This window comes from Panthera pardus, unplaced genomic scaffold (genome assembly GCF_024362965.1).
Source record: "Panthera pardus isolate Hobbes unplaced genomic scaffold, ASM2436296v1 HiC_scaffold_22, whole genome shotgun sequence".
Classification (NCBI taxonomy): Eukaryota; Metazoa; Chordata; class Mammalia; order Carnivora; family Felidae; genus Panthera; species Panthera pardus.
In genome coordinates, this window is record NW_026526788.1 from 84,014,536 (window position 1) to 84,033,650 (window position 19,115).

The 19,115-nt window shown below is 48.5% G+C and overlaps 1 protein-coding gene across 1 annotated transcript in view; it reads left to right on the plus strand.

Annotated features, from left to right (window-relative positions):
* Positions 1 to 18,542, plus strand: part of MGMT (O-6-methylguanine-DNA methyltransferase) — a 298,547-nt gene extending 280,005 nt beyond the window's left edge. Inside the window, exons 4-5 of the mRNA XM_053910052.1 lie at positions 10,816 to 10,955; positions 18,261 to 18,542. Coding sequence (XP_053766027.1) covers positions 10,816 to 10,955; positions 18,261 to 18,461 — 341 coding nt within the window. The 3' untranslated portion in view covers positions 18,462 to 18,542. The remainder of the gene's footprint in view (positions 1 to 10,815; positions 10,956 to 18,260) is intronic.
* Positions 18,543 to 19,115: the final 573 nt, after the last annotated feature.

Genomic DNA, 19,115 nt, shown 5'->3' on the forward strand with positions numbered 1-19,115 from the left:
AGGTCCTTGGTCTCCCTGAGCTGGGCCAAACAGAAGGGACCCTTGAGGTGACCGTACAGAGAGCGTTGGGGGTGAAGGGGGCCTTGGAGAGGGGAAGTCGTTTGCAGGGAATGTGACCGAGGCTCTGCTATCAGTGGGCATCTTGAACTTCAGGGAGGTTGATTAAAAATGAAGTGATTGGAAAAGGTTTCCCTCTATGTTTTCCAACTTTCTTTTTTTTTTTTTTTTTTTTTTTTTTTTTTTTTTTTTTTTAACGTTAACATAGAGTAAAATTGACTTTTCGTGGTGTGCAGTACTATGAGTTCTAATACGGGTCAGATTTCTGTAGCTGCCGCTATAATCAGGACTCGGGGTTCATCGTCCTAAAAGCTCCCTCCTGCTGCCCCTCTGTTGTCACTGCTGCCCCTGCCCCCACCTCTCTGCTGATTCTTAGCAGCCACTGGTCTGTTCTCCATCCCCGTGACACATGTACTTGGACTCAGCATTTAACCTTTCAAGCCTGGCTTCCGTCATTCAGCTTAATGCCTTTGAGATCCATCCAAATTTCTGTATGTGTCTATAGCTTATGCCTTTTAATTGTCACAGTCCATGGTGTAGATATACCTTTGTTTGCTTATATAATTTTCATTATAGCCGTTGTAATAGGTCTATAATGCCATCTTATTGTGGCTTCAAGTGGCATTTCCCTTATAGTTATGTTGAACATTTATTCAAACATTTACCGTTCGAATGAGCTGTCCGTTCAAGTCTTTTGCCCATTTTTAAATGATGTGATTTAACACTGTTGACTCTAGAGAGTTCTTTATATATTGTGGTTATAAGTTTTTTGTTGAGTATGTTATTTCCAAATATTTTCTCCCAATGTGCAACATTCTGCTAACACTTGACTTTCACAGACCAGGTTGTTTTTGTTTTTGTTTTTGTTTTCATTTGGACAAAGCCCAATTTATTTTTTTAATTTATGGATGGTGCTTTTTGATGACATGTCTAAGAACTGTTTGCCTAATTTCAGGTCACAAAGATGTTCTAAGTTTTCTTTTAATTTTTTTTTTAGTTTAAAGTTTTACATTTAGAGATATGTATTTTGAATTGGTTTTCATAAGGTATACAATTTTTTAAATATTTTTAGTTTAAAGTTTTACATTTAGGGATATAATCTACTTTGAATTAATTTTTATAAGGTCTAAGAGTTATATCATGATCCAGTGTTTTGCATGTGGTTATCCAGTTTTCCAACACCACTTCTGAAAATATCCTTTTTCATCGAAATGCTTTTGTAACTTGGTCAGAAACTATTTGGACACATTTATGTGGGTCTCTTGGAAATCTCTATCAGGTTCCATCAGTCTGTGTGTTTACCCCTTTACAAATTTCACATTATCTTGATTCCTGTACAGCATAGTAAGTCTTAAAAAAGTGTTAGTATGATTTCTCCAACTAGTTTTTTCTTCCCTTTTTCAAAATGTTTTGACTATTCAAGTTCCTTTGCCTCTCCATGTAAGTTTTAGAATCAGCTTGTCTATATCTACAGTAATTCCCTGGGATTTTGACTGGAAGGGAAATAAATTTATAGATCACTTTGTGGAGAACTGAAATTTTTATATTGGAACTTCCTATCCATGAACAGAATATGTCTCTCAAATTATTTAGGTATTCTTTGATTCTTTTAACAACATTTCATCAGTTTATACATAACACTAACCTACAAGTGTGATTTTCCTGTGTTGACTTTGTATCTAGTAACCTAGCTAAACTCACTGTAAGATTTTGGGGAGGTGGGGTGGGGTGGGGGTGGGTAGATTCCTGGGTATTTTACCATAGACTGTCATGTTGTCTGTAAATAGGGACAGTTTTCTTTTTTCCAAAATGTATGACTTTTATTTATTTATTTTTTGGCTTTATTGCAGTGGCTAGAACTTCTACTATGATGTTGAATAGTAGTGGGAATCCTTGCATTTTTCTTACTTTTGAGGGAAATGCATTCACTTTTTCACAGTTAAGTGTGACATTAGTGCTAGAGTTTTGTTTTGTTTTTGTGTCTTTTTGTTTGGTCAATACCTTTATCAGGTTGAGGATGTTACTTTCTTTTCCTAAATGGTTGAGAGATTTTATCATGAATAGATATTGAATTTTGTTAAATTTTTTTTGCCTCGGTTGATACATGTTTTTCTTCATTAGACTGTTACTATTATGGTTCATATTTGTTTATTTTTAATAGATTGAGGAGTATAACTGGCTCCCACCTTCCACCAGCCACATAGTTAACTGATCCAGTCCAGTATACCATATAGTAGTATGCGAATCTGTATCAAGTAGAGTGTGTATATGCAATTCTTTTTGCTGTTAGTCTTACAGACTGGTTTCCAGAGTTTCTTTGGTCACCAGTTTTCCCTCCCGCCAACTTCAGTGAGGTTGTTCATATGTTCACAAGTTGTAATACACTTCGATTTTCTTGTCAGTCTTCACCCCTTCCTGGGATCCACCAGTCTTCTAAATGCTTTTGTTGTTAATTTGCATATATTTTGCATATAAGGGTTTTCCATCTGTGTTGCTTTTCCTTTTCCAAAACATCACATAGTTGGGATCAGACAGCATGTAGCTTTTGCTTTTTTCACTTAGCAAATACACATCAAGGTAACTCCATGTCATTTTGTGGCTTGATGATCCACTCTGTATGACTGAATAATACCCCATTTTATGGATGTTCCATAGTTTACCCATTTATCCATTGAAAGACATCTTAGTTGCTTCCAGCTTTTATCAATAAGTGAATAAAGCTGAAATAAATATTCACATGGAGGTTTTTGTGTGGCCACAGGTTTTCAGATAAGTTGACTAAATATTCAGGAGTGCAATGACTGGTTCATACAGTAAGCCTCTGTTTAGTTTCGTAGGAAGCTGCCAGATTTTCTCCCACGTAGCTGTACCATTTTGTTTTTTCATCAGCAGTGAATGAGTATCCCGGATGCTCCATGTTCTTTCTCATCAGCAGTCAGTACTGTCGGATTTGGAGGTTTGCTTGTGTGGCTCTTCTAACAGGTATAAAATTGTACCTCATTGTTTTAATTTGTAATTCCCTGATGACAAATGATTTTAAAGATCTCTTCATATGTTTATTTGTGTCTGTAGATCTTCTTTGGTGCGATGTCCTTTTGCTATTTTATAATAGGGTTGTTTTATTTTCCTGTTGTTGAGTTTTAAGGATTCTTTGTATAGTTTGGATACAAGTCCTTTACCAGATATGTGTTTTGCAAATATGTTCTTTCAGCCTGTGGCTTTCCTTTTCAGTATCTTAACAGCACTTTTCACAAAGCAGAAATTAATTTTAATAAGGTCCAATTATTTTTTTCATGGATCATACTGTCTCTAAGAACTTTTCCCTAAACCCACAATTATCTGGATTTTTTTCCTGTATATCCTTCTGAAAGTTTTATAGTTTCGCCTTTTAGTTTTAGGTCTGTGATCTATGTTTAGTTTTTGTAAAAGATACCTGGTCTGTATCTAGAATCTTTTTGTGTTGTTTTGTTTTGTTTTGTTTTGTTTTGTTTTGTTTTGTGTGCATGTGGCTTTACAGTTGTTCCAGAACCATTTGTTGGCAATACTATCATTTGTCCATTGAATTGCCTTTCCTTCTGTATTTGTGTGGGTCTGTTTCTATTCTGTCCCACTGATTTATATATTCTCTATTAATATGCCCTGTCTTGATTACTGTAACTTTATATGTAGGTTCATTTTTCCAATATTGAATCAGCTTTGACTCCTCAAACTGCACTTAATTTTGCTGTCTTCTTCCTTTTATATATTGCTGTATTTGATATGCCAGTACTTTGTTGAGAATTTTTGCATAGTTAATGAGAAATATTAATCTGTACCTTTCTGGATTTGGACTTTTTCTGGTTTTGATATTGGAGTAATTCCAATCTCATAAAATGTTTTGGGAAGTGTTCCCTTCTCTGCTGTTTTCTATAAAAGATTGTCTTGAGTTGATGTATTTGTTCTTTAAATGTTTGATAGAATTTAATGGTGAAATCATCTGGCCCTAGTGATTTTGGAAGATTTTTAACTCTCAGTTAAAGTTCGGTGATAGTTACAGGACTATTCCAGTTATCTATGTCACCTTGGATATGATTTGGTAGTTCGTAGTTTTTGATACATTGGTCTGTTTCATCCATGTTGTTCATTGTTGTGCATAGAGTTATTTGTAGGAATATTTCATTCTCCAGTTACTGTCTGTGAAGTCAGTCATGACATCCCCTTTTTTATGCCTAATGTTGATAACTTGTTTCTTCCCTTTTTTTTTATCAGTCTTGCTAAAGCTTTATCAATTTTATTGATCTTTTCAAAGAAGACAGTTTTGGTTTCATGCATTTTATTCTATCATTTTCTTTATTTCCATTTCATTGGTTTCTGCTGTTACCTTTATTATTTCCTTCCTTAGTTTTATTTTGCTCTTTCTTGTTTATAAAGTGGAAGCTTAGATTATTAACTTGAGACCCTTCTTCTGTCAAATATGCATTTAATACTATAAACTTCCCTCTAAATATTGTTTCAGCTGTATCTTGTAAATTGTGACCTGCTGTATTTTCAGTTGTATTCAGTTCAATGTATTCTTTTTGTAATTTGCCTAAAGACTTTCTCTGTGACCCATAGATTATTTAAAATGCCTTGTTTTCTGTCCAAATGTTTGGAGGTTTCCAATCATCTTTTTGTTATTAATATCTAGTCTAATTCCATTATGATCAGAGAATATGACTTGAATGACTTCAATTATCTCAAATTTGTTAAAGCTTGTTTTATGACCCAGAATGTGGTGTATCTTGGTCGGTTTTTAGTGTGCATGTGAAAAGAATGTATATTCTGTGATTGGATAGCGTGTTGTGTCAATCAGTTGAAACCAGCTGGCTCATGGTGTTTTTCATTTCTGTATCCTTGATTTTCTGTCAACTACTTCTGTTAGTTACTGAGAGAGAAGTGAGGTCTCCAAGTGTGATTGTGGGTTTGTCTGATTCTCCTTTCAGTTTTGTCAGTTTTTGCTTTATTTATTTGAAACTCTCTTGTTAGGTGCGTAAAGGTTTTGGGTTGCTGTGTCCTGGTTGTGAACCATCCCTTTTGTCACCATGTAATATTCCTTTTTACCCCTGGAAATTGTGCTCCTCAATCTGCTTTGTCTGTTACTAACTTTTCTTAGATTACCGTTTTCATGGTGTGCTTTTCCCATCCTTTTAGTTTTAACACATCAGTATCTATTTATTATTTGAAGTGAACTTCTTGCAGACAACACATACTTGGGTTATTTTTTCAATCCATCTGGCACACTATTATTTTTTCATTGGTGAAGAAAGGCCATTTATATTTAATGGAATTATTAGTACGATAGAGTTTCTATCTACATGTTTATTTCACTTGTTTTCTTATGACTTTATTATTACATAATTATTTGTTTTCTGTCTTTTCTATTTTTCCTTTCTCTTTTCCCTTCCCTTCTTTGGGGCTATTTTAACTTCTTGTTCTGTAGCTTTTGTTTTTCTGTCAGGTTTTTGACTACATTATCTCTTTATAGGGATTATAATCCTTGCATACTTAACTTTCAGAGCAGTTGGCCCAGTCTCCCTCTTTTTTTTTTTTAATTTTTTTAATACGAAATTTATTGTCAAATTGATTTCCATACCAACACCCAGTGCTCATCCCAACAGGTGCCCTCCTCAATGCCCATCACCTACTTTCCCCTCCCTCCCACCCCCCATCAACCCTCAGATTGTTCTCAGTTTTTTGTGTTTTTTTTTAAAGAACTCATCAGAAGGACAGTCCAGGGTATTTAGCCAGATAATTACCATTCCTTTTGTTCTGACTTTACTGCTAAGCTTCCAGGCTGCGCCCTCCAGTCTGAGGTCCCTTCTTGCTAAAGACCTTTCTTCAGCAATTCTTTTAGCTCACCTCTACTGGCAGCACCTTTGTTTCTGTCTGAACATGTCTTAATTTTAGCTTTATTTCTGACGAGTTTTTTTTTAACTGGATATAGAATTCTGAGTTTCTTTCTTGTCTTCGAGCACTTTATAAAATTGCTATTTCACTTCCTTCTGACCTCCATGGTTTCTGATGAGAATTGTACTGGCATTCAAATCCTCGTTCCCTTTTAAATAACACATCATTTTTCTCTGGTTGTTTTGGAGAGTTTCTTTGTCTTTCGATTTTACCTGCCCGCTTTGTCATGATATGTGTGGGAGTAGATTGCTCCGGGCTTGTCCTGTTTGTGGTTTACTAGGCTTTTGACTTGTCGTATATCTTTGGCCAGATTGGAAAAGTTTTAGCTATCATTGACTAGCATTTTTTCTGCACTGTACTCTTTTTCCTCTTCCTCTGGAACTCCAGTTAATTCGACTGTTAGACCGTTTGATTTTGTCCTACGCATCCACTTTCTGATTTTTTGTTGTTTAACGTGTTTCTGTCTGTTTCTCAGATCAGATCATTTCTGTTGACTTCAGTTTATTGACTGTTTCCTCTGGCATCTCCATTCTGCTATTGAGACTGTGCAGTTTTTGTGTTTTGTATTTTTCTGTACTAAATTTCCATTTGCTTCTTTTTTATAACTTGTATTTCTTTGAAACTCGGTATCTTTTCATTTCTTTCAAAGGTATTTTCCCTTCTTACAGCATTTTTATTGCAGATAAAATCCTTCAAAGTTACCAGGCCATGTATATGAAATTCTCACATCATACACTTTAAATATCTTACCATTTTATTTGTCCACTAATCCTCAAAATGCCGGGGACAAAATCTTGTCGTGTGATTCCAACTTCTGTGGCATCTTGGCCTTGATGTTTGTTAATGTCTTTTCCAAGATGAGTTGAGGGTTTTATGATTCTCTGTTTGCCAAGGCATTTGGGATTATATCCTGATCATTTTGAATGTTAGGTTCTGAGGCTCTCAGTCTTGTGTGAGTCCAGTGTATAGCACTGCTATTTTTTTTTTTTAGGAGGCACTCAACCTGGATGGGTTTGGCTCTAAGTTCTGACCAGGTTTCTGCAGGTTGTGGTTTCAGTGTCCATTTTGTTGTTCAGACTCCATGGTCCTGTCCTACGAATCAGTGGCCGGTCTAGAACCCTTACATCCATTCTCCATGTCTTTGATTTAGAGTGATCCACACGTGCACAGGTCAGGAGTGAGTCCAGGACTTTACAAACACCTTCTCAGTGTGCTTTCCCAAACTTCCCTTTCTCTGCATCTTCCCTGCTACTGTCCAGTTCTCAGGGACCCTGTTTGGTCCCTGCTCATAATTTGGCCTTACTTACCCCACTCAGATACACACCTCCTAGAACTGCACCAACGTCCAGAGCCAACTACTGAGAAGACAAAGAGGAGGAAAGCAGCCGGGGCCTGCCCACCTGCGGGGACCACAACTGCTTCCGACAGAAAGAGACATGGGCATCCCGGTTGCTTCGGGGCCAGGGTGCAAGGGTTCAGAGATAATACCAGAAAGCGAGCGATTCCTCTGCTCAGAGCATCGGAAGACCCTTCTCTCTCCTCAGGGAGAGAGAGACAGTACTTGCATACTTAACCTGCTGGCGCACACCCATGCATCTGCACCTGCGGATGCCCTCTAGCTGCTGCCTGGTGGTGGAGAGCCCGAGGGCCTGGGCAGCCGAGAGACGGCCCTTCCTCAGGAACCCGCACCCCGCAGCAGAGTCCCCTTGAAAGAACGATTCTACCCAAAGAACTCCAAAGCGTGGTGTTCTTGCTTACTGGAGAAGAGATGGCGGAGGCAGCCTTGGTCTTAAGGAGACCTGATCTCCAGGCCCAGCCCTGCCACCGAGCAGCTGTGCTTGAGCGTAGCAGTGCATGGGGGGGTGCAGGACACATCCATCCAGGGAGCTCTCGCAATGGTGTTCATCACCGGGGAAGAAGCAGAGGCCCAGGGGAAGGAAGCGACTCGTCCAAGACCCTGCAGCCTGGAGTCTGCCTTGGCCCCTGGGTCCGTTCCTCCCGTCGCACGTGGGGACTACGGTATCTGCGTAGGCTCCCTCATCAGAGCCCCACTTGGCCGTGTCAGCGCAGGCACACCAGTGAAGGCTGCCGTGATCTCTGCTCCCACAAGTGGCAAGAAGAGAGCTCACATATAAAATTCTGGTGTCCGTGACATAGAATGACGTCTTCCATGGCCGTTGGTAACCCCGTCGTGAGCCCCTAGGAGACTGATGACATACTGTCCGGCTAGAGAGAATGTAGAAAGCAGTCTTGGACGGGGTAGGTGCTCCCGATGGGCATGTTTAAGTGGCCACCCACGTGGAAACAAAAACGGCTGTGTCCTTAAGGGAGCGGAGCTCAGAGAAGCAGGCCAGCCCCCAGCGGAGCCTACGGTGGCCCCACAGCAGAACACGGCCCCGCTCGTGGTACCCAGGCCCCAGAAGAGGCAGGAGAAAGGGTGGGGAGGAGAGGGTGAAGGAAAGGAACATCCAGAATGTGACCGGCAGAGGCCGCTCCGCACAGCTCTGGGGTCATGCCCACTCCCCAGGGAGACCGTAATGGGAGGGAAAAGGATGATCATCTAATGGCTGCCCTTTGGGCCACCTGAAATGATGGCCCAGCCGCCGAGGACTTACGTGGACACCTCCACATCCAGAAGATAGATCTTCCACATCAGCGCATGTTAATTTTTATGAGTAGGTTTTACTACATTTTAGAATGATATTTAACAACCGACAGTGCCAGCCCCTCCTGGAAAGAAGAGCAGTTTCATGGTCTGATTTTGCACGGGTCAGGGTCAGAGGCACTGTCGCTGAGCGCCGCTCCAACTAATTAATGCATTTGCTCCCTACAGGGTGAAATTGGGTTTTCAGATACATTTATAACACGACTTGCTTGATTCCTAAATATTGCATTATTTGAGCTATTTTTCCTAATACACGGCCTGGTGTGTATGGGGTGAGAAATTATTTCCCATGAAAAATTGACAGCGAAGCTGAAACTGTCTGATGAACCCTGTGCTCACATACGGACACCTTATGCCTAGACAGGCAGGCGCTGGAGCGGCACCGCGGCTTCTCGGAGCTGCCCTGCGCCCCCGGGTGAGCCTGCACGAGCGCCTCTCCTCGTGGTCCTACGGCTTTGGGAAAGTTCTGGGCTCTTCTTCTGGAAAGCCCGGGCGGCATCCAGCAGAACACACACAGCGACCCCTCTGTGCTGCACGAGGAAGGCTGGAGACGGGCCTCCCCGCTTCTTGCGGTCTCCACAACGCGCTGCTTTCGCGCAGTTTCTCTTCTAAGACCTCCGGCCCTGAAATCGCCTTCTCCCCAAGTTATTGCCAGGCGGCCTGCCGCCTCTTTCTTCTTCCTCTTCTTGTTTTGTTTTTGTTTTCGTTTTTTGGCGTGTTTTTGTTTGTTTTTAAGTGAGGCATAACAACAACAGCAACAGCAGTAATGATGAACAGTTTGATTTCAAAACCCTTTCTGAAGAAATCACAGTAAACAGAGTGTGTTTGCCTAAGGAAACCCTCCGAGCAATCAGCCAGTAACACAACTGCATGTGCTAATGAACCCAAAGCTGTTAATGTGGTTTCTTCAGTTAAATTGATTCATGAATTTTGAAGAGAACATTATCTAATGAATTTTCTTTGAATAGAAAGCAATTAAAAGGACAAATCAGTCTGATTAACCCCAAAGTCACCCTCCTGCCACAAATGGTGTACAGTTTGAAATTATATCATAAAAAACTAGAGCACATTTGCTATCTTTTTGCCCTCTACTAATCCATGTAAATTAATGAACAACAAAGTTAATTTCTTTGATGACCCTGTTCTAGTATCACCTGGATTATGCTGATGTTTAATTTGCTTAATGTTATAATAAAGACTAAACAGATTTTTTTTTCCAGCGAAGTGATTATCATTCCCTTCAGTTAAGAAGTGATTTTTATTATTTAAAACGCATGTAAGGGTGTGTTTCCTTTAAGAACCAAATCGCACTTTGCCAGCCTGGCACCGAGTGTAATTAGTGCTATTATGGACACACTCCGGAACACCGCTGCTGCCCGTGGAAGCCTTCCCTTTGTCGTTGCCATCGGGAACTCCCGCCCCCGGAGGGCTCGGCGCCCCCACCGTGGGGGACACAGCTCCGTGTCCAGTGCTCCTGAGCCTTGCGTTGCCTTTGGAAAGACAATAGGTATCGATTCAGACCAGCCTCCCTCGCAAAGCTGGAGGCAGAGGGAGAGAACGTTGCCATGCACTCACCTGTTCACTCCCACAGCAAGGTGAGGAGCAAGCGCAATTTGATGTGGCTTGCCAATTAAAATGGGAATCAAGTTATTTTATTTTTGCAGCCCCGTGCATGGCAGATGCCTGTAGCCAAGGTCACTGCCAGCCCCGTGTACGTGGTGTTTGGCATTCTGAGTCTGCTCGCTGCTGGGTGTGGCCGCCTAGCATAAAACCACAGCCCGGCCCACGGCTCCTTTTTCCTTGTGTATCCCAGCTGACGTTGCCAATGACCCAGCAGTCTAAGAGGTTCTGAAGTCAGTGGGCAGGCAGGGCCTTCTGGGCTCACGAATGTGTGCATGCCCCAGTCCTGGAAGAGCATCACGTGGTCCTTCCTGCGTGGGACCCGGGGACGCAGGGGGCGGTTGCAGGTCTGGGGCGCGTGGTGTTGGGATGGCTGCGTAGGGGCCAGCCCGCACAGTGACGGGACCGTGTGCGGAGGCCGCATTTTAATTGACTGTAGCACCTCTGTTTGTGTTGACGTGCTTTCTGTCTCAAGACCGGCAGGTTTCTACATCAGAGCTGCGGGAGCCGCTTGTCCACATAACGTCATTCTGCATTCTGCCTTTCAGATTCGTTCACCAGACAGGTGTTGTGGAAGCTGCTGAAGGTTGTCAGACTCGGAGAAACGGTTTCTTACCGGCAATTAGCAGCCCTGGCAGGCAGGCCCCGAGCCGCGCGGGCAGTGGGCGGAGCGATGAGGACCAATCCTGTAAGTCGCTGCCAGCGGGTGCGTCAGCGGGGCCGCAGGTGGCGGCGGGAGGGGGGGCCCGGGGCCCTGCAGTGTAAGCGGCCTGTGCGGCACCGCGTGGGGAGCAGAGGAGAGGAGGCATCTGTACGGGCCCCCGGAAGAGGGGTGGGCGGCCCCTGCCCCCCGTTTTTGGTGGTGACGGTGGCATGTCTTCCCCAGGGGGTGGCTTCACCCCAACCTTTTCATGTCCTTGTCCCCCCTGCGCATCTGTAGTCGCGTTTTGCTGAGAGGGAGATCCCCTCCAGGCCACGCCGAGCTCCCCAGAGGATGGGCTGTGTGGGGTGGCCGCACGCCTGTTGTGCCCCGTAGGACAGAGGGCACTTTCTCCCCGTCATACCCGTACCTGGGCCGCCGGCCATGCTGTCTCAGGAAGGAAGTCCACGTGAGTTGGGGAAGAGGCCGTGGCGCCCCCGTCCCCAAAGCCAGGTCTGCCGGAGGACGACCCCGTACAACTGAGTGAGGCCCGGAATGTTCTTTCTTGTCAGCCTGTCCAGAGCCTGGCAGGGGCCTGCTAGCACATTCGAAACAGTTTCTCCCCGAAGCGGTGGGAACGTCTGCGACGGGATAGAAGCGTGCCATCCTGTCAGGATGAGGAAACAGAACCAGCACATCCTGGGGGAGGAATTACTACATCAGACAGACCTCCCTCCTTTGAAAATGGCTATAGCTTTGCTGTGTGTCCTCAAAATTCTCTTCATCCCCGTTGACCCAGGCGAGGCGGGCGTTCACACACCCCAACCCGCCGCTCTTGCCAGTTGGCACCGACTGCCCTTGGTCAGGGCCCGGCATCTCTAGGAGACGGCGATTACCCAGCTTTCCGCACAACACGGCCTTGTTTGGTTTAAGCAGCAGCTCATAGAGGATTGCGGTGGATCGCACCGTCTTGATGCGTGTCTGACCTGGAGAAGAGCTCTCTGCCTTGTTAAACTCCGATTGTCCGAGCAGCATGTGATGCGGACGACGCGTCGCACCCAGCCCGCATCTCCCCATCTAGAGTCCTCGGCGGCCGTGGCTGCTGAGCCCAGCGGGCGTCCTGTTGTGTTTTCGCTGCCACGTGCCCAGCTGCGTCTTCAGAGTCCATCCCCTCCACACCCTGTGGGTGCACACGCTGACCATGCGCACAGGATGACTCGGCATCAGGTTTATGAGCATGATTTTTTACGCTTCTGACAAACTTTGACCCACGTCGTTCCTCGGAAAGGCCACCGCCTTCTCCCAGGTTGTGTCTCCACGTTGAGCAGTTGGACCGTGCTCTGGATAGAAAGACGGCTGGGACACCGTGGTATCCGGGCTCCGTCTCGCGCCTTGTGAGAAGGACGTCAGAAGCCGGCCGGGCTCTGCCTGTCCCGCCCCCCCCCCCCCCCCCCCCCGCGGTCGTGGCGTCCTGTGGACATCCTCCCTTTGTCCCAGATCTTCATCCGTGTTGCGGGCCCCATTTCTGCTCTCCATGCCCTGTGTGTAGAGTCGGTCACCCACGCTGCTCACGGAGGCTTGACTTGACTCCCGCCGTGTGACGCAGCAGGTGGGTGCCACCGTCGCTGCCCCGGGCGTGGCTGCCGCCCGCCTCTGCTCCGAGAACAAGCGTTGGTAACGGACGGCACGCATCCGTAGCCCCGCACCTGCCTTCTGTGTGATGACAGCAGTTTCTCACTCTCTGAAAGGGACGTGCCGTCACTGTTCAGCGATCACGCTCCTGGCAATATTCAGAAACATTTATTGTTCTGCAACCAGCATGACTCTCTTCTCTTGCTATTAATCTCGATGAACATCTCTCTTCAACTGTGGCCTCAGTCACTGAAATTTATAAAATAGGATCTCCCGAGGCTTAAATCTCTAATGTCCGTAAAGTCAACGTATTGACTTCCCCGCTTCGTGCCCAGGTCAAGAATGGCAGCGACGACATCAGGCATGAGGACCGAGCAAGCGCCTGGTCCCTCCTCTTGGTGCTGTCCTGTGCCACGAGCAGCCAGGCAGAGGGGTGAGCCCTCGGGGCCTGGCCACGTGTCCCTCTGTTGTCGGGCGCCGCACGTAACCCATGCAGGGACCGTCCACGCCAGGCGGTTGTGGAGATGCCGGCAGCTGCAGGGCGGAGCAGGGCTTCCAGGCCTGGTGCCGACATGCCACAGGTGTGCCTGCGAGAAAACCTTCAAAGGTGTAGCCAACTTCCGCTCAGCCTCCCAGGGAGCTCTGCGGTCCTCGCGGGGTTCCCGTAAAGTTGATCTAAAACCTCCTTGGAATGCGCTGGGGCGTCCAAGAGGTGACCCAGGAACCTGCCACGACTGATGTGGCTGTCCCACGTGGGTGCCCCCTTTCCTTGGTGCTGGCGGCACAAGGCCCAACGCGGAGCCCCACGCATCAGCTCCAGCACCAACAGAGCATCGCTGAGAGTTGCTCGTTGAAAATCTCTCTCAGTTTAGGCTGAGTAGAGCAATTGTACCTTTTGGGAAGGAGAGTAGAAAATGGGTTTGGAATGTGGCAAAACACCACGGAGCTCATTGTGCACTCATTCCTTAGGTGGCTAGCGATAACCGCGAACACGAGCTGGCTCGTACTCCAGCCCTTGCTGCGGGGCAGGCTTCTCTTCCCCACCAGAGGAAGCGTTGCTTGCTGCCGTGTGGGGGTTTGGTCCCTTCCTAAGTGCTCGGTTTTCCAGGTTTTCCACAGAGGACTCACTAGCCCACATAAGACGGTTCGGCAGCCTTCTGGAAGGTGCGCCCCCCCCCCCATTCACCACGGAGGATGGTCAGCCTCCTGTAAGTGACTCTGGAGACGCCTCGTGGCCCTCCCCCACAAGAGCACCCTTCCGCTCATCCTCAGACAGAATTTGCTAAATGCAGTTCAAAGGCAATCAATACATCGCACAGAGAGTTTCCCCACTTTTTTCTAAACAAACGCATTCCTGAGGAGTTAGTTTATTCACAGATTGCCACGAGCGTTAATGACCCCCCGAGTCTTGTTCTGCCAGTCACCCAGATGGCTGTTGATAAAGATTTAGCATCATGTTCTAAGTGTCAGGGCTGTCAGTGGGGCTGAACCATTTGACCAGAAGAAAAAAACGCACAGGGAGCTATTGATTACAGCTTCCCGGTGTCACTTGTTCACCAGGATTTAGGTATTGATGAGGCCGCGAGTGAAAACAAGCCCTCTCCCTTGTGGGCTGCTACCACAAGAACAAAGGCGAAGTTGGAAAAAATATTCAGCCAGCACCAGAATCAGAGGGATTCCATTATTGATTGCAAGGCCCCTTCGTGTTATTTTTGTTGGAGACAAATCTATGGGTTTGGAAGTTTTATAGCACTTGAGAAACAGTCTGTGTAAGTGATGGATTCAGTATTGGATGAATTAGATTTCACAGCGTGAAGATTTCAATGCAGCTGTGATATTATGAGCTGCTTGGTTATTGATAAAAATTACATTTTATGCAGTACAGGCTTTCAAGAAGAGGGTGTAGAGGGTATGGATCCTTTGAAATGTCCATAGGGCGCAAATACATTTTGGCGGCCTTGGTTATCTTCGTCGTCTGAGATCCGCCACCAAAGTTAACACGGACAGAAGCGGTGCTCCCTGCCTCTTGTGTAAAAATCGTGCGTCTTTGGCAAGCGACCTGCCGTCCCGCAGTTGCTGCCCAAGATGAAGCCTGGCCGGGGCGGTGGCCGTCACTGCCTTTCCACGGGAGTAGGGCTGTGGTCTGTGGGACACACGGAGCAGGGAGGAAAATCAGAGCCCGCCCGTGAAGTCAGCGTTGGGTGGGGAAATTGAATCGGTACCTAAAAACATCTGTGAAACTAGCTCGAATCTTTATCAGTCAAAACTTGAGTTTCACGTTGTTGTGTCCTCGAAGCAATTATTAATGTGACTCTTTATTGTATTGATAAAAGCCCTCAATCAAAGTCAATATTCCAGACTTGAAATGTTGTGATTCTCCCCCCAAGATGACAGGGATGATAGGCTGCTTGCGGGACGGGGCGGCAGCGGGAGCTTTCCCGGTGTGTGAAATGGCACAGACGGGAAGCCAGCTCTCCCCAGACCCGCCCTGACCCTGCGACTTGTCCTTAGATCCCCTGAGACTGCATGCGTTCCCATGGCAACCCAAACTTGCAGTCAGAATAGGGACTGGTCTGTGATGCGGGAGAAGTTAGGTTCTCAGCATCCGAGCCAGGTTACCCACAAGGCCAGCGATCCCCCTCGGGCAGCTGGTGGAGAGGCCATGTGCAGGCGCCGGGTTCCGCCCCCGCTGGGCTGGACTCCCCTCCTTGCCCCTAAACTGCCGTGGGAACTTGGGCAGGAAATGTAACCCAAGGCCGACCGTGCCTGGCCTGAGGCTTGTTGGAGGCTGTGTGATGTGCCACAGCGGGCACAGGCCACGTTCTCCCTGGTGGTGTCGTTGAGTGCTGGGTCCGGGATGGGACTGGGGACCGTGCCCTCTGCCCAGAGACAGGTGTGGCTCGGGGCCTACTGGGGGGCACCCTAGGCGGGTTGTTTTGTGTGACGGGCTGAGGTGGATGCACGGCCACAGGGCGGCTAGACGCCATGAGAAGAGACCCCAGGTACGTGTGTTCAGCCACTTTCCTAGAAACTCAGCTGACTGGTGGCTGGTCGCTGGTCGCTTTGTCCAATTCGGGTCTTTGGAGTTGGAGCTTGGGGGTAGGGGACGTGAATCTTGTCTCTGTTGAGCTGCAGACTTAGTAGAGGGGTTCTGAGAAACTCTCACCCTTCAGGGCCCTGCAGGAGTGGCCGTTTTTCCTTGCAGGACATTTGGAGCACGATAGCCACATGTGAGTGCACGGAGAGGGGCTGGGGACAGCAGGTCTGGGGCTTCAGGAGGTGAGGCAGGATGGGAGCTGAGTGGTCCCTGGCTACCACCCGGCTCCCTTCCAGGGTGGGGTCCGCTGGGGGTCTGTCTCCAGAGCGGGGCCGGTTCCTGTAGCCGTGCTGGCTGGCTGTTCACGGAGCACTGCTGTGATCTGTACCACAATGAGAACCGTCACCCTAGCATGTCCTGGGCCTTCCGTGACTGACCACCCACGTCCCTGCACCCCAGTCAAGATGCAGCCACTTAGGAATGAGGGCTGTTTTACCCGGGACCCCTGGGCAGACCGTCTCCTGAGAGGTTTGAACTCTGCCGAGAATCCACCAGATGTCCTGTCCTGGGAAGTCTTGGGTTCTGAGTAACTGCTTGTCGGGGCCTTTAAGCAAAATGACCATTCATGCCCCAGAGCCCCCACTGTGGGAACACGGTGTGCCCCCTGCAGTTGGCATGCTCTAAATAGTGCCCACTGGCCACCAGGGAGGCGAGGTCAGCAACTTGAGACAGGCTCCTGTCCACTCTGGCTTTAAGGGGCCATAAGTTCCTTCCCTTTCTTTTCCTCCTGTGTCCTGGGCCAGCTGTGCAGTGGATAAAGGACAGCAGGGTATTAGCTTTATTCAAATAAAAGCTCAACTCGAGAGGTGCTGTGGCCACAGTGGGCTTCCCAGGAATTCTGGCTGGAATGAGCCCCCCTTCCCTGTTAACCAGCCCCAGCAGAGGCAGGTGCTGACGACATCTGTGCTGCGGGGCAGACAGGTCCCCTCGCAGGACCCCACCTGGTGCCGGGCATTCCCGTGCCTTCGTCCCAGGATGGCTGGTCAGGGAGTCCTCCCCGCCTCGGGCCGGGGGTAAAGGATGCGGTGGCGGGTCCCTTCTTCCGGTGGGTGTCCCACCCCATGGAAATCAAAAGCAGGGGCAAGGCGCACTGTGCCCACCCTCCACAGTGGACTCCGTCCTGAGAACAGACCCTGAGCAGGTCTGCCAGCGGACATCCTTGGAGCTCCTGTCTGTGCAGCCCAGGCCAGTGGCGGGACCACCCAGGCGCTCCCCTGGGGACCGCTGCTGAAAGTGACCCCCCTACCCTTGGGGAGGACAGAGGTCTTCTCTGCTGGGAGAATTGACTACAGGGAGTGTGTTAGATGGGATTGTTGGCCTGCGTGTGGCTGCAGGAATAACGAACCACCCATGTGACCGTGGTCCCGACTCGAATCCAGGACCTGTGAGCTCTGGTATCCAGTTTGGGATGTGGAGGACCAGACACCCATGGGTCTGCCCTGTGCCGGCCCCAGGCAAGGGCAGAAGGACTGCAGGGCACGGGGGGAAGAGTCCTGTCCTTGGGGCATCAGGGTGTGGTAGGGAGACCTGCCTGCGATGTGAGCCCTCCTCCTCCGGGGCTGCAGGCCAGCCTGCCTTCCTCCGGGACTAGTATCGCAGCATGTCGAGCTGCCGGTAAGTTGGATTGGCAGGGTTTGGTGAAGGCCCTGGGTGCGCAGAGCCCAGCCCTCACTTCCGTTTCCTGGTGTGTCCCAGTGACGCACGGCACCCAGACAGCCGTCACCGTCCCTGGTCCTGGCAGTGGGTCCTTTTAACGGTGGGTTGGCTTCTCTTTGTAGGATTGTATTTGGATTTTCATCATGAGGTGGTCTTGCTTTTAGTGAAGTCGTTGTGTTGATTAAGCACCTGACTCCTCCGTCTGTCTCCAGAGGTGGGCGCACAGGGAGGCCCCAGCGCCCTGGGGAGGGCTGCGGGTGGGCACGGCCCCGGTCTCGAGTCCTCAGGGATGCTGTTGGCCAGCCTCTCCCAGTCCAGGTATCCAGGGGCCAGATGGTGGCAGCAGCTGCTCAGGTGAGAACAGACGAGGACTAGAGTTTCTCAAACTTCCAAGTATCCCGGGATTAAGGAAGGGAGACGCACTGTCAGTGCAATGCAGAGCATGAAGCAGGTCGGCAAACCTTCCCTATGAAGGGCCTGGTGGTAAATACTTTGTTCTGCAACAGCAGCCCCAGACAACATGGCTGTGTTCCAATAAAACTTTATTTACAAAAGCAGGTGGGGACTGTACCAGTTTGCCACATTTTTCCGGTGCCTTGTGTGAGTATGGTCTTCCCTGAAGGTTCCTGTCACTTCTCGAAATGTTTGCGAATTTTACCTACCGCCCCGTAACTTGGAAATGTGATTTTGAAATTTGTAAGCATACGCCGCAAATTACTTACCAAAGACCGTTTTCTCCTTCCAAATGTTGGTATAAAGGGATTCTCTGGAAAATGCCGTTCATTTGCCTTGGAGCGTCGTGTCCGTCCTCGGCCCGTGCCGAGACCCCCAGAGACCAAGGGGTGCACAGCGCCGAGGCAGCCAGCCGGGGGCCTGCATGTCACTGTGGTCAAGGGCCTTGCTCTGGATGCCGAGAGACCTTGCGGGCCCCGAGCCCAGACTGACAGGGTCGCCTCTCTGTCTTGCAGCTTCCCATCCTCATCCCGTGCCACAGAGTGGTCTGCAGCAGTGGAGCCATGGGCAACTACTCCGCAGGCCGGGCCACGAAGGAGTGGCTTCTCGCCCACGAGGGCCGCCTGGCAGAGAAGCCGAGCTGTCCGGGAGGCTCCCGTGGGGGTGGCATCCCCCACCCCCAGCCTGCTGGCGGAACGGAGGACTTGTGGGAGTAAATACTTGAGTGACACATAAAGGTTCTAGCACATTGGAGGTGGTCTGTGCGGTATTAAAAGACCTGAACGTGTCCTGGGGGACATAGCGTGTGTGCCTTTTCTTGTTTCCACATTTTACGGCAGAGTGAGTTCAGAGGACTGGCCGTTGTTCATCGTTTGTTTCTCTCTCACACCGTCGTCGTTCCATTTCTAATGTCTGTTAACACAGGGATAAGAAAGTGGGGGGCCCGGCAAGCCTGAGAGCCACCGTCCTCCGGGCAGGTGGGAGCATCCGGCACCCGCCAGGGCCCTGGCCCCCCCGACGCAGGCCTGTCCCCCTGAGAAGCTGGCCTCCCCGGCTCCCCTCTCTGCTTAGCCATTGAGGCTGCCGGGACGGTGTCTCCCGCTCAGGCCTTCCTGAGGGAGGCCCGGCCGCGGAAACCAGTGCTCATGGAGGTTTCCTAGCGATGTTCTTCTCACCGCCAGAAAACCAGTGCAGGATGCACACACTTTGGGTTGTATCGGTTGAATGGAAAAGAACCACTTACCAAAGTGATTTGGGAAAAGAAGTAGCTCCTTGAGATGAGTTTGGTCCAAATGGCTCCTTCCCGAGGGCGGAGGGTGGAGGGTCTTCCTCGGGCCCTAGCCCCTCTCCTGCCGCTGCTGACCTTTGTG